The 15,093-nt window shown below is 48.7% G+C and overlaps 1 protein-coding gene across 2 annotated transcripts in view; it reads left to right on the forward strand.

The window, feature by feature from the left end:
* Positions 1-15,093, forward strand: part of SLC23A2 (solute carrier family 23 member 2) — a 52,650-nt gene extending 37,557 nt beyond the window's left edge. For both annotated transcript variants that reach the window (XM_063420691.1, XM_063420692.1), the window contains exons 9-16: positions 593-713; positions 1,307-1,463; positions 3,558-3,705; positions 4,256-4,361; positions 7,054-7,183; positions 7,284-7,421; positions 8,539-8,634; positions 10,486-15,093. In XM_063420691.1, the coding sequence (XP_063276761.1) occupies positions 593-713; positions 1,307-1,463; positions 3,558-3,705; positions 4,256-4,361; positions 7,054-7,183; positions 7,284-7,421; positions 8,539-8,634; positions 10,486-10,718 (1,129 nt within the window). In that variant the 3' untranslated portion in view covers positions 10,719-15,093. The remainder of the gene's footprint in view (positions 1-592; positions 714-1,306; positions 1,464-3,557; positions 3,706-4,255; positions 4,362-7,053; positions 7,184-7,283; positions 7,422-8,538; positions 8,635-10,485) is intronic.

The following is a 15,093-nucleotide window of genomic DNA, read 5'->3' on the forward strand; positions in this document are numbered from 1 at the left end:
ATAATTGAGACATCTAATACTGATGAACTGCACTTGCAGCAAGTCTTGGGGTTCTGGCTGCATTCTGCTTCGTTTGCTGCTATTTAGTGAGAGATTCATATTAAAAAAGGGATTCTGAAGAACAGAAAAAAATCCCTGACAGAAATATTTCAAGTGCTTTGGAGTTTTATGCAAAATTTGAAATGTAAAAATTACTGTATATAGGCCTCCAGTTTTCCTGTTTCTTCCCAGTTGCTGGCAGCAAATTTTGTGCTTTACAGAGCAACCCTGGATCCCAGGTGGAGTTTGGGAGGAAAGAAGGGGCAGCACAGGGGTTTTAACTGAAAATCTCCCTTCAGTCTGGGCCTGTTCCTGATTCGTTTTACCTGCTTGCAGCTGCTGAGTTTTGCAGCACTTTAGAATTCAAATTCTGTTTTGTCATTTGAGGAGTAATAATTTTAATCATTTTACTGCCTTCTGCTTCAGTTGAAAATCTGCATTTATGTTCTGTGTCAGAAGGGTCTGAAGAGGTTTGTGCTGAGAATTTATCGTATATTGGTGCTAATGACATTTCTCTCTTGTCCCACCCTCCTCCTCCTCCTTTTTTCCTCAGGACTATTTTCCTAGTATTGTTGTTTTCTCAGTATGCCAGAAATGTCAAATTTCCCTTGCCCATTTATAAATCCAAGAAAGGATGGACAGCATACAGGCTGCAGCTTTTCAAGATGTTCCCTGTAAGTCGTTGAACTTATTCTTCCTTAGGCAAAAAAAAATTCATTTCTGTTTCAGGGTTTGGGGATTTTTGCTTGGTTTTTCCTAACACTAGAATGCTCACAAAGGTGAGATAAAAGCTTAAATAGATTTATTGGAAATGTAACAGCTTGTTGGCTGCAGGAAATATTCTGATTTTGTGGCCACTCTGGTGAGGAGCTGTTGGAGTGATGGAGACCAGGAGGGGAGGGAAGGGCAGAGAAGAAGGGATGTTTGTATGCACAAGGAGAGCCTAAACCAGCCCTCAGACCTGCAATCAGATCGTCATCATCTCCTTTTACCTAAACAATTCCCTGCCCCTGGTGAAAGGCTGCTCTTTATTCCTGTGCTAAAACTGAGACTAATCCCCCAGTTTGTTAAAAGTGCCCATTTGGAGACTTTCCCATTTGTGAAGGAGAGAAGGGGCCTGCCCTGATTCCAAGGATTTTGTAAGAGCCCTTCCTTGGGAGGGGGAAGCGCCCTGTGGGATTTGCTGCTCGGTCAGACTGACTGCTGTGCAGCACACCCCAAATGGGAACTGAGGGTTCATTTCTCAGCCTCTCTGCTCTCTCCCCAGATCATCCTGGCCATCCTGGTGTCGTGGCTGCTGTGCTTCATCTTCACGGTGACGGACGTGTTCCCCCCGGACAGCTCCAAGTACGGCTTCTACGCGCGCACGGACGCGCGGCGCGGCGTGCTGCTGGTGGCGCCCTGGTTCAAGGTGCCCTACCCCTGTAAGTGTGCCTGCCCCCAGGAGTGTCAGTCCTGCTCTTCCAGAAGCTCTGCTGGCTCTCTCTCAGCGCTGCATTCCCTTGCATGGTGGGTGATCCGTCCCTGGGAGTGCCCCAGGCCAGGCTGGAGCAGCTGAGACAGTGGCAGGGTCCCTGCTCATGGCAGGGACAGGGCTCTGGAGGGTCTCTTCCAATCCAAACCACTCCACAATTCTCACACACACCACTCTCATCACTTGCTGGGTGGAGCTGATGGTTTTTCCTTGTTTTCCTCTGTAGTTTATACCTTAAGGTCTCACCCAAGGAAGGCTGAGGGTCTGAAACTGCAGTTTGCAGGATTTATCTGGGTGACTCCTCTGATAACAAGTGACTGTACCTATAACGTGGAAATCCAAGGACTGGCTGATTTATCTGTCCTTGACAATGCTCTTGATGTTATACAATGATAGGAACAGGTTTTTACAGCTCTGCTGAAGTCACTGACTCTCGTTTTCTGAAGAATCATTTATGTGGGGAGTTTCTCCCAGCCTGCTGCACCTCCCTGCCCCAAACACACCCATTCCTGAGCAAGCACAACTGTTCCTGGCAGAAAAATGCCCTGACTTGCCAAGGCACTGCTGGAACTGGCAAGTCAGAGAATGCCAGACCCTGCTTATCAGAGGGCAATGAAATTACTTACAGGAAAGCACCAAACACTTTGCACAACATTTTGGATGCTTTGGATGTATTTTGATGTTGGCCACCTCTGAGTTTAAAGCTGTTAAATGCTGGGTTTATGGCATGAGATTGCACAACTGATTCACCCTTCAGAAATTAACAGGGCAATTAGGCAATAATAGAATAGAAACATAGGAATTATCAGGTATACCACCACACTGTGATGAGGCAGCTTCGTTGTGGTTTTCATATGCTTTGGTTCTTAAAAGAAACCACTTCTAAAGCAGCAGATGAAGAATAGAAGCTTCTGGGAAAGAAGAGGAGGAAAACTTCCCCACCCTGATCAGCCCTTTCATATTTGTGAAGTTCATTCACTCTTGTGTGACTGAAGATCCCTTTGTTGCAGGAGGCTCATCTATTTCAAAGAGATAAAAGCATCAAGGCAATTGCTGTGGAAAACCTGCCAGGCTTTTCTGCAGGCTTAAATTAATCTTATTTTCTCTACTACAAAAATTTGGAGCTGGGAGGTGTTTTTGCAGTGATCAGGGCTCATTGTTGCCATCCTCTGTGGTAGACTAAACTTGTGACCAAAGTGAATTTTTGGAGCAATAATAATTAAGTGGCATTTGCCTCACTGGCCAGAATTGTTTTCTCATAAGCTGTAGCTCAGATTCCTGATTCCTGAACAGGAGAATTTTTTTTGTGGGGTTTTATGGTTCTCTGGGATTTTTCCAAGTATGATCAAAGCAGTTGGTTTGGCGGTTTTTCCTTTGCTCCTTTCATCTCCTTGAACTTGCCAGACTGTGTTAGAGTGAAGGGAGTTTGTTGTTTCCATCAAAGATAAATAAACAGCGCCCAGAGCAGTGCTGGGCACTGGGGAGGCCCCACCTCAATGCCAGGGTCAGTTCTGGCCCCTCAGGACAAGGACATGGAGGGGCTGGAGCGTGTCCAGGGAGGGGAGTGCAGCTGGGGAAGGGGCTGGAGCCCCAGGAGTGGCTGAAGGAGCTGGGAAGGGGCTCAGAGGGACAAAAGAGGGATCAGGGGGGACCTTGTGGCTCTGCACAGCTCCTGACAGGAGGGGACAGCCGAGGGGATTTGGGGTCTGATCCCAGGGAACAGGGACAGGAGCAGAGGGAATGGCCCCTGAGCCAGGGGAGCGTCAGGTTGGATATTGGGGAATATTTCCTCCCCAGAAGGGCTGCCCAGCCCTGCACAGGGGTGGTGTCCCCACGCCTGGGGGGATTTAGCAGCAGTGTGGATGTGGCACTTGGGGACACGGCCAGCGGTGGCCTGGGCAGTGCTGGGGGAACAGCTGGACTCGATGATCATAAAAGTCCTTCCCAACCCAAACCATTCCACAGTTCCATCAGATTTCTGTTTGTTTTGATAGCCAGACTCTTTCCTGGGGCAGGAGAGATTTCAGTTTTGTTCTCTTCACAGTCCAGTGGGGACTGCCGACCATCTCTGCCGCGGGGGTGATCGGGATGCTGAGCGCCGTCGTCGCCAGCATCATCGAGTCCATCGGGGATTACTACGCCTGTGCCAGGCTGTCCTGTGCTCCTCCTCCACCCATCCATGCCATAAACAGGTTTGTCCAAAACAGAAATACTTCCAGTGTCTCAGGCTGTTTCGGTTTTTACTTTTTTCCCCCCCTTGGGGTAAGACAGGAATGTGCTCTGAGATGAAATGGGACAGGTTGGTCAAACGCAAGGGCCAAGGATCTGAAATCCAGGATGGAACTGTCATCTTGGATTATTTTGTTTGAGATGGAGCATTTGAATCCCAGTCCTGTTCCTGCTGGAGTCTGTGGAAGTTAATAGCACAATTTCCATAGGGATAGAATTCAAACTGGTTCTGGAACTGAGGTTGTCAAGATCACCTGGAATGCAGTTTAGAAACAAAGGTGGCTCTAAAGTTTTATTAGGATTTTTATATCATTTCCTCAGTTTAAGAATGTGGGGTCTGAGATCAGGAAACAGAACTCCACTGTGTTTTCTCAGTGTGTTGGAGCTTGAATTATGAATAACAGTAATTCCATGATGGAACACATGCCCCTGTGACATTCAGCCATGAAACACCCTCCCAGTGAATTTGTGCCTGCACCAACGTGGCTCTTGTGTTCTGTTTGGGATTTACAGGGGGATTTTCATCGAGGGTCTCTCCTGTGTTCTGGATGGAGTGTTTGGGACTGGGAATGGATCCACCTCTTCCAGCCCCAACATTGGGGTCCTGGGCATCACAAAGGTGAAGTGCTTTGCCATGAGCCCTCAGGGGCTCGAGCATTCCTTATGTTCATAATCCTCTTTCAGGAAACCAATCTGCTCCATTCCTCTGCAGACAAAACTTCCCAGATCATTCTGAGCGTACCTGACTGTCTGTACCAGCTCTTATCTGAGAGAAATGCGTTATTGTACATCAAGACCTCAAAAATCCTTTTATCCAGAGTAATAAGCAGTTAGAATCCCATAAAGCAGGTGCATAAACCGTCTCTTGGAAAACCCAGGCAGCATTCCAGTGCTCTGGGGTGGTTTGAGCTGAGGCATAAGCACTGTAAACTGTGTAGAAATCGGTGCTTTTTGTATGTCTTGACTTGGAAAGCATCAGTAGGAAGTGACTTTTTATTGCCTCACTTAAACACCGTAAAATGCAACGTGAGGTTCTTGGGCTTTATCTGCGTCTGTACTGGGACATTGCACTGGCACGGGGACTGCAGTCAAGGTCATTTCAGAGTTCAATGTCCCCTAAACGTTTGGGTTTAAGGCTCAGGGGTTTACGTCTTTCTTGTGATGTTGCTCAACAAAATGTGTGAGTGCCTGAGGAACTCCTTTGCTCACGTGTGGGGCTGGATCTGTGCCTGGGTGAGCTGGGAGGCCTTGGGCTGCAGAGAGATCTGCCTGATATTGTTCATTTAACCTTGGTAAGAAATAGCAGCATTGGTAAGAGTGATTTATGTTGTAAATTGGTCCATCTTGTTGTGTGTTTTACGTGGGAACCATAAATCCTTCATACAAGGACAGAAAATGTCTGTCCTCCACTTGCAGTAAGTCGTCCCTGTGGCCTGATCCCAAATAAATGATATATTTGTCCTCAGCCATTCCTTCTGCTGCACAAAGGGTGATTCTGCTGGCTTCAGGGTGCAATTCAACACTAACAGCACCATCTGCTGTCTGTACCAGTCTCCATCCAGCTGCAGATGGAAATCTCCTAGGAGAAGTTTTGGTCAGGAAAAAAATCCTTAAAGAAAGGTTTATTCTGTTCTGCTCCCTTTCTATTGTTACTTCATGGGGGTTGAGACGAATTAACAGCACTTTTTCTATGAGCAGCCCACAGAAATGAGTGTGCATTTCATGCTGGAACAGAGGAAAGCTGAAGTGGCAGCTGTGGCAGGGAGTGGAGCTGCCCAGAGTGGCACAGCTGGGTGGCTCTGCAACAGGCCTGGCTCTTGTTCCCCTGCCTGCACATTCATTCCCCAAAACTCAGGAGTTTTTCAGCTTCAGAGAGAATTTTGGCACAGAGATGCTCTGCTGTTGATTTGGGAGAGGGAATCTTTAGTGCTGCATTGCCCTGCTGATCCCAGGGCATTTCCCTCCCTTGAAATGGGTGTGTAATTACACTTAAAATTTAAATTCAGCTGGATGGAGGTGCTGCAGAGTCTTTGAGACAATGTGTGTTTTACTTGATGAGAGAAGATCGATTAACTCTGATTAGCTGGGGCTAAAGCAGCTTCTGCCATAGTGGTGATGCTGAAATGGAGGCACCAGGTATCATTTGATGCACTCCAAAATAATCACTGTGAGTGTGTGTGCTGGGAATAAATACAGAGCCTGAGCTAAATGCTGCCTGGGATGTTTTCAGTAATAATAAATGCTGCCTGGGATGTTTTCAGTAATAATAAATGCTGCCTGGGATGTTTTCAGTAGCTTTCCAGAGGAGCTTAATTTGTTTGCATAAATAAATGTCACTATCAAGCAAGTTTTCAAAAAATTTGCTTGATTCTGGCAGGAAGAGAATTGTAGGGCAAGATCTCAGTGGCCCTGCAGAAATGAATATCTTTATAAAGAGTAGATAAAGGTGCCAGCTAAATTCTGCTGTAATTCCTGTTCATGGTGTAGCTTCTGTTTGCAGGGGAAGGAGCTCACCTGGAGCTCAGCAGTGAGGAATGTGGGGGAGGGAAGGACTTTTCCCCTCCTCAGACCTGTTGGATCTGTTGTTTCTCATTTAGCTCAGTCACACATGATGAACAAATGAATATTTCCTTTTTGAACCCTGATGCTCTGTAGCAGGGGACTTGCAAAGGGCTTTTCTAGAAACCACCTTAATGTAAAAGAGTTTTTGTTGTCCCTAGGGCACCCCTTCTGTTAGCAGAAGTGTTAAAATACCAACTGTTCATGTTTATCCAGTGCCCCTGCACCACACAGAGCCACTGACTGCTTGAATTTTGAATGCTTAAAATAAAACTGGGAAGGAAGTGCAGGCCCTTGGTTTCAGTGTTAGCACAGCCCTGATTTGCATTCAGCCCTGGTCTCTGAGGATGTCACAAAACCAGCCACTAATCTAAGTCTAAAAATCTGTATCTCCTTCCCATGACTGGTAACTGTTTAATCTGCTCCCATGTCCAAGGGCAGCAGCACACGGAATTTCTTTTATTTTTTCCATTTGCCATCTCTCCTGGCTGTGGTTTGCCTGTTTTGCTCTCTCTCTCTCGTGGCTGGGTTTCACCACATTTCCTGGTGATCGTGGCAGTTCCAGATGCTTTGAGGGCTGGCCTGGAGCTCCCCAGCCCCAAGGCAGAGAAGCTGAGCTCGGCTGCAGGGCAGCTGTGGCACCAAAACAAAGCAGGAGCTGGGAGCGAGCTCACATTGAAACAGAAGAACAAACCCAAACCCAGCAGTGAGGCTGAGGGCAGAGCTCAGTGTCCTGTGCTGTTTTCCTGCAGGTTGGCAGCCGCAGGGTGATCCAGTACGGAGCAGCCTTCATGCTGCTGCTGGGCATGGTGGGCAAGTTCAGCGCTCTCTTCGCGTCGCTGCCCGACCCCGTGCTGGGGGCTCTCTTCTGCACCCTCTTCGGTAAGGGGGCTTTGTGCTCCTCTCTGCTCTTTCTGAGGGGTTTGCTGTCTTTATTTTTTAAGAGAAAGACGTGTCTAAAAGCTGTGTTGTCTGTGTTTAGGGATGATCACGGCCGTGGGTCTGTCCAACCTCCAGTTCATCGATCTGAATTCTTCTCGGAATCTCTTTGTTCTCGGATTTTCCATTTTCTTCGGGCTCGTCCTCCCGAGCTATCTCAAACAGAACCCCCTGGTCACAGGTATGCCCTCCTGCTCCTTCACATCAACGTTTGTGCCTTGAGCTCACATGGAAAATCCATCCAGGCACGGAGCAGTGCACAGCATCAGTAAGAGGAAACCCAAATTATGGATGAAAAACCCAAACAATGCAGACAGTAAAGGCTGTAGCTCCACACAAGCTCTGTGTGTTCAGAGAATTCCTTGGGAGGTTGAGACGTGCAGGGAATGTTCCAGTGGGACACAGCTGAAGCTTTCCTGCCTTCTCTGGGTGAATTGTAGAGCAATGGAAGGAGGCAGTTCCCAACTGGGCTGAAAGAAAAACAGAAAGGGCGAATGTGAGCTGTAATTGATGTTAAAAGATTAAGAGGAAACACCAAGGCAGAGTTTGGAAGGTGGGGAATAGTTTGGGGATTGAAACTTTTTGGCACTCAGACTTGTTCTGAGTGTGAATTTTGATTTTAGTGAATTCCTTTGCAGATTAATTGAATGGTAGCTTTGAGGAGTTCAGTGGGAAGGTTTTCTGTTTTAATGTTCCCCTCAGCAGTGCTCATGCCAGTGTGTGACACCAGAGATGGACTCAAAGAAAATATTTCACTGCTTTGAGTTTGTTTGGGTTTTTTTTTTTAACAAAATATTAACTGACTTTTCTTTCCACTATGCCTTCAGACCAGGATTTAAGGGCATATCTGTCCTGCTGTAAGTGGTTAGGAAAGCAAATCCTTCAAGCTTTATGTGGTTAATGCAGTGTTCCTCCATAACTGCAGCTATGAATTCTTGGCCCTTTAAAAAGTAAAAAATTATAAAAATAATTATTTCGGTCCCCACAATTTTACACTCTGAACATTTCTATTTCCCATTTCATCATTTTCTGCTTAGTTCAGATTAGTTGTGTCTGCAGTAGGAGCTAAAATGGTGTTTTGTGACATTTTTGAGAGTTCCTGAAGTTGCATTTTGGGAACAATGTCCCGTGGTGGTGCACTGGGGGAAGGTTCTGCATCAATCCCCACGTGGCTTCCAGAGCCCTTTTTGAGCAAATCCCTCACTGAACTCAGGAACAAGTGTTCCTGCTTGGGCTGGGTGTAAATCAGCAGGGTATGGATGACCAGAATCCCAAGCTCATTTTCCCTGTTGCTGCAGGAATAGCAGGCATTGATCAGGTGCTGAACGTCCTGCTCACCACAGCCATGTTCGTCGGGGGCTGCGTCGCCTTCATCCTGGATAACACCATCCCAGGTGAGCCTGTCCTTTCCCTGGGAGCAGCAGCTTTTCCTGGGAGCAGCAGCATTCCCAGGGAGCAGCAGCATTCCCTGGGACCAGAAACATTTCCTGGGAGCAGCAGCATTCCCTGGGAGCAGCAGCATTCCCTGGGACCAGAAACATTTCCTGGGAGCAGCAGCATTCCCTTGAGAACAGCAGCATTCCCTGGGGAGCAGCAGCAGCATTCCCTGGGGAGCAGCAGCAGCATTCCCTGGGAGCAGCAGCAGCATTCCCTGGGGAGCAGCAGCATTCCCTGGGGAGCAGCAGCATTCCCTGGGGAGCAGCAGCATTCCCTGGGGAGCAGCAGCATTCCCTGGGGAGCAGCAGCATTCCCTGGGAGCAGCAGCATGCCCTGGGAGCAGCAGCATTCCCTGGGGAGCAGCAGCAGCATTCCCTGGGGAGCAGCAGCATTCCCTGGGAGCAGCAGCATTCCCTGGGAGCAGCAGCATTCCCTGGGGAGCAGCAGCATTCCCTGGGGAGCAGCAGCATTCCCTGGGGAACAGCAGCATTCCCGGGGAACAGCAGCATTCCCTGGGAGCAGCAGCATTCCCTGGGGAGCAGCAGCATTCCCTGGGGAACAGCAGCATTCCCTGAGAGCAGCAGCATTCCCTGGGAGCAGCAGCATTCCCTGGGAGCAGCAGCATTCCCTGGGGAGCAGCAGCATTCCCTGGGAGCAGCAGCAGCATTCCCTGGGAGCAGCAGCAGCATTCCCTGGGAGCAGCAGCATTCCCTGGGGAGCAGCAGCATTCCCTGGGAGCAGCAGCAGCATTCCCTGGGAGCAGCAGCAGCATTCCCTGGGGAGCAGCAGCATTCCCTGGGAGCAGCAGCAGCATTCCCTGGGAGCAGCAGCATTCCCTGGGAGCAGCAGCATTCCCTGGAGAACAGCAGCATTCCCTGGGGAACAGCAGCATTCCCGGGGAACAGCAGCATTCCCTGGGAGCAGCAGCATTCCCTGGGGAGCAGCAGCATTCCCTGGGAGCAGCAGCATTCCCTGGGACCAGAAACATTCCCTGGGAGCAGCAGCATTCCCTGGGACCAGAAACATTCCCTGCGAGCAGCAGCATTCCTTGGGAGCAGCAGCTTTTCCTGGGAGCAGCAGCATTCCCTGGGAGCAGCAGCATTCCCTGCGAGCAGCAGCATTCCCTGGGGAGCAGCAGCATTCCCTGGGGAGCAGCAGCATTCCCAGGGAGCAGCAGCATTCCCGGGGAGCAGCAGCAGCATTCCCAGGGAACAGCAGCATTCCCTGGGAGCAGCAGCATTCCCTGGGGAGCAGCAGCATTCCCTGGGGAGCAGCAGCATTCCCTGGGAGCAGCAGCAGCATTCCCTGGGAGCAGCAGCATTCCCTGGGAGCAGCAGCATTCCCTGGGGAGCAGCAGCATTCCCTGGGAGCAGCAGCATTCCCGGGGAGCAGCAGCAGCATTCCCGGGGAACAGCAGCATTCCCTGGGAGCAGCAGCATTCCCTGGGGAGCAGCAGCATTCCCTGGGGAGCAGCAGCATTCCCTGGGAGCAGCAGCAGCATTCCCTGGGAGCAGCAGCATTCCCTGGGGAGCAGCAGCATTCCCTGGGAGCAGCAGCATTCCCTGGGAGCAGCAGCAGCATTCCCTGGGGAGCAGCAGCATTCCCTGGGAGCAGCAGCATTCCCTGGGGAGCAGCAGCATTCCCTGGGAGCAGCAGCAGCATTCCCTGGGAGCAGCAGCAGCATTCCCTGGGAGCAGCAGCAGCATTCCCTGGGAGCAGCAGCAGCATTCCCTCGAGAACAGCATCATTCCTTGCAACAGAACAGGAACAGGAGCTCTCTATTCTTCTCCTTTTATTTTGATTTCTAGGAAGCCCTGAAGAAAGGGGAATACGGAAATGGAAGAAAGGGGTTGGTAAAGGAAGCAAATCCCTGGATGGCATGGAAACGTATGATCTGCCTTTTGGCATGAACTTCATTAAAAAATACAGATGTTTCAGCTTCCTGCCCATCAGCCCCACCTTCATGGGATACACGTGGAAGGGCTTCAGGAAAAGCAGTAACTGCAGGAGTTCAGACGAAGACTCAGAAGCTACAGTATAGCCTTAGCTGAAATTATATTATCTAGTTGTAGTTAAAGATGTATTTGCAGTTTCTTGCTGATTAAGAAGCATTAAAATATATGTTTTGTATATCTGCATTTAAATTCTGGAACCAGAGCTGAGACGGATTAAAAAAAAAAAAAAAAAAAAAGGAAAATTAAAAAAAAAAAAGCTTTTCCTGCTGTGGGTGGTGGGAGCCAGGTCTAGTGTCTCTGGGGCAAATCCCACTGATTTTTGGGAAGTTGTAGAGAGCTGTGCACCTAACTCTGTGGGTTTTAAATGGGTTTAGGTGGAGGTGTGGAAGTGCTGCTGCAAACCTTTTGTTTTATGGTGATTTTATTGAAGCCCTCAGTGTTGGTTCTGCCAGGAAAGCTGAACCTTGGAGAAGGAGGAGGGGGAAAAAATGAAAAGGAAAAATATTTTCTTCTGATCATGTCAAATCCCATAGATGCTGTTCTGCCACTCAGTGATTTGCACATTCCATGGAAAACGGGCTCAGCTGATGCTCGCAAATCATGAGAGTTTAATTCTGAATTATCTCTGATTTCAGTGACACATCCAGTGCTCAGACAGGAAGTTTCTGGAATAACTTTGCCCTTGAAAACCGTGACAGCCTTGGCTGGCACAGTGCTGCATCAGCCACTTACTTTATTGACAGCATTTCTGATTTTTGAACGTTGCTTTCCCCTGGGATTCCCTCAGCTCCCCGCAGTGCCTGGGGTTTCCTTACGGACACACAAGCCTGGGGTGTTCCAGGGCTGGGAACCTGAACTCAGACAGGACCTGGGGGCTGCGTTTCAGCTCAGTGCCTGTGTCCAGCACGATGTTTCCTGGCCAGAAATGCTAATTAGCTGAGCAGCTCCAAGCAATTAACAGTTGTTCCCTTGCAGGGAAAGCCACATGCTCCGAACGCTGCTGGCACTCCTGGCTTGGCCTGAGCAGGTTTTTTTTTGCTGATGCTGCACAAGGCTCTTCTCCTTTTGTGGGGCTTCTCCAGAGGCTGATTGCCACTGGAAAGGGGGTTTGGGACAGCAGAGACACTGACCTGTCAGCCTCACCCACCGGGTGGCTTCACGGGTATTGGGTCCAATCAGGGCACCACTCAGATATCTCTTTTTTTTTCCTGGAATAGTCTCAGCTCTGCTGTTATGTGGGTGTTCACGCTCATCATGCATTCATGATTAACAGTTTTATTCCTGTTTAATGTTCTTACTATTGCAAGTTAGTTTTAGACTTCAGTGTGGCCCCAAAAGCATTTTCAGCTGTGGAGATCATCAGGGAAATGTTGTGTAATGTAATTTCAAGGCCAGTAATGCTCTACGGTGCTTGCGTTTTGTATTCCTGGAAAATCATAACAGTAGCTCCTGTAACCCCCTGATATATTTATCCAAGTTTGACTACTGGACAGGAGCACAGGAACTCTGTTTTCTCTGAGTCTGCTCCCAGGGGAATTTGTTCTGGGTTATTGAAGCATGGACGGGTTGGGGTGGGGAGGGCAAGGACAGAGCTTGACGGATCAGTACTGAGTAGTGTAGAGTTGGAATGATTCCGTGGATATCGTTCTCAGCATGCCATGGCTGTTTCCAGAAACTGTTTTATCCCGCTTTTCCCATGTCCAAGCATGCCTTTGTTCCTGCTTCCTTCGGGGAACCTTCAGTAGTTTGCAGTCTTGGTGTCAGTTGGACTCGAGAGCTGGTCGGAAGAGTCGTTGTGTAGTAGACGAGGTTGGTTTGCCTGTGAAACAAAGTCGTTTTTGCTCATTTTTCAGTGTTTCCTCTCCAGCTACTGAGGTGTTGGATTCCCATGCCCGCCTGCACACGGTTTGGGTGCGGGAACTTCTGATCAGTGGCACGAAGCTTCCAAATTCCCCAGCTTTCTGTGCAACCAAAGGTGTGTGGCAGACAGGGAGGGGTTAAAAATACCCATCCGAAAGGAAAACAAAAGCCACCTCTGGTGGGGTTGTGGTGATGTCCAATGCCAAAGTTGGTTATCCTGTAAAAGTGGAGGAAGGGAGGAAAAAGCTTTTGATTTCCAGCTAGCTCCAGAGAGAGGAAGGCACTAGAGCAGAGTTTGTCTCTCACCCTGTTGGGAGAAATGTGGGTGCATTCTAATGGTGATTCCCAAGACACTCCAAGTCCCAGGGCAGCAAACCCCAGGACAATTCTCTCTCCTCCCTGGAGCAGAACACCCCTCCTTCCTTGCAGCACTCTCCGAGCACGTGCAGTCCAATTATCTGCTGGATTTAATTCTTTCTGTGACTCCTGCCCATTCCCCCCACCGAGAGCAGAGCAGCCCCAGCTGGCCCCTGGCCACGGGCAGCAGCTGGAGTCAGGGTCAGTGTGGAGCCCAGCTGGTCAATGGGACAAATCCTCACCTTTTCCAGGGTGGGTGGTTAAAGGTGAGCCCCAGGCTGGGGAAGGACACCTGGGTGTGCAGGAGGGGCTGGGCTGAGGTGGGCACAGGAGCCGTGGGAAGAGGAGCCCCCACAGAGGAGATGGGGGAAATGCCCGTGTTCACCTGGGTTTGTGCAGGTGCAGGGGGGATTTTGGACCTGAAATCCTTCTCCCACCTCCCCTTTTCCTGCTCACTTTCCCAAGTGGCTGCTGTGAGGTTTCAGGGAGCCTGTGCCAAGCTGCTGGCAGGGGTGGTAGAGGAGGAGGCTGCAGTTTTAGGGAGCTTTAAACACGAGTTGTGTGTGCTGGGGACATCCAGGTGGACCCTGACTGCCAGTGCAATGCTTTTCCTCTCTGTCCTTTCCTGCCTTTCCAACAGGCAAACTCCAACCACCCAGGGAAGGCAGCAGCTGAGAGTTGAGTCAAGAGGTGATGAGAAGTTTCAACCAAATTTTGAGAGGGAAGGGCAAATATTCATGGTAGAAATCTCATTTTGTCATATCAGAGATAGTATCAGTGTAAACAAAGAAAGTTACTTGGGATTTTTGTAATTGATATTCTCTTGTATTTTTTTTTAGGTTAAATTAAGGGTTCTTGCTGACATGTTGAAACACGTTTTCTAAAGCAATTACTTGCAAATTATGCCTATAGAAATTTAGGCTTCGTAGCTGACAGCTATGACTGATTAACATTGTCATATTGGAGGGACTTCACCACGTACCTCGCTCAGAAAGCTCAACCTTTTCAACCCAAAATTTGCTTTTATTGCCTTTTAATACTGACTTGAAATATGACAACTTGGTTTGTACATGAATATTGCAGTATTTTATTTCCATATATTAAGAAAATAACATTTCCGCTCAGGATAACGGCAGCGGTTTTCCTGGGAGGGAGTGGTATGAGTGTCATGACAATGTCATGTGATGGTAGAATTTCTTCATTGACGAATCTATAGTGGTTGTGTATACTTTATTTACCCATGTTTGTGTTCCTACCCAAAACTGGAGGGTTTTATTGTTTCCTCCCTGCTGAGTCCTCAGGGCTCCTGGGGCAGAATTGGAGAAAAACCCTCAGTGACGCCCTGAGGAGCACCAGTGAGTGTGACCCGTCACTTACACCCAAAAAGTGTGGAAATCCTGTCATTTTGGGTACAAACAGCACCCCAGGCACTCGTGGTGGCAGAGCCTGGTGTCTGCTGAGCCCTTGGATGCCTCCACCCCCCCTCAGCAGCCTGTGCTTGCCAGAACCGCTGGGTTGATGTGTGAAACGCCTGTGTGAGACCAGCACCACCTTCACCTTGCTTCTCTGTGGCCTTCTTCAGCCAAAAGCTGCTCTTTTTCTTCCCTTTCCTTTCATTTTTTGAAGCGGGGGCAGTGGAGGGTCACTCATTTTTTGCAGCAAAGCCCCACTTGGTGCAGTTTCTCTGTTTTTGGGGGAGATCCCAGGGCTGGGTGAGAGTTGGGATCGGTGTTGGAGCCACCCCGAGCATTCCTGGCTGGAATTCCCGCGGGGCTGTGGCTGTGCAGTGACACCCAGGGTGGCAGGGAGAGCTCGGGTGGCCTCTGCCCTTCCTGGGCAATCCTCGTGCTGCCAGTCCAAATAATTCCTGTATTTGTCTGTTTAGAACAACCTCTGGCATAACAAACTATTGACTGTTCTTAGGCGGTGGGGATAAATTTTGTTTTTTCCATGACTTTTCGTGACTGACTTTGGCTGTAAAACTTTTTTTGTTCAACAGCAAAAGTTTCTTTGGGGGGAGGGATGGTTTGATTTTTTTTTGTTGTTCTTGTTTCAAGATGTGTAATTCTTTTACAGAGTTTTTTTTTAATTATTATTCCTTTTTTTTCTAACATTGCTTCATTAAACAACTAAATATTTAAAAATGTAATATTTGGACCAGATGTTGTGAATAATAGTAGATAAAGCTATTTTATTCTGTATTTTTAAAGCTGTTCAGTATAAATAAATGCAGGCATAGATGCA

The sequence above is a fragment of the Prinia subflava genome, chromosome 32, assembly GCF_021018805.1.
Source record: "Prinia subflava isolate CZ2003 ecotype Zambia chromosome 32, Cam_Psub_1.2, whole genome shotgun sequence".
NCBI lineage: Eukaryota > Metazoa > Chordata > Aves > Passeriformes > Cisticolidae > Prinia > Prinia subflava.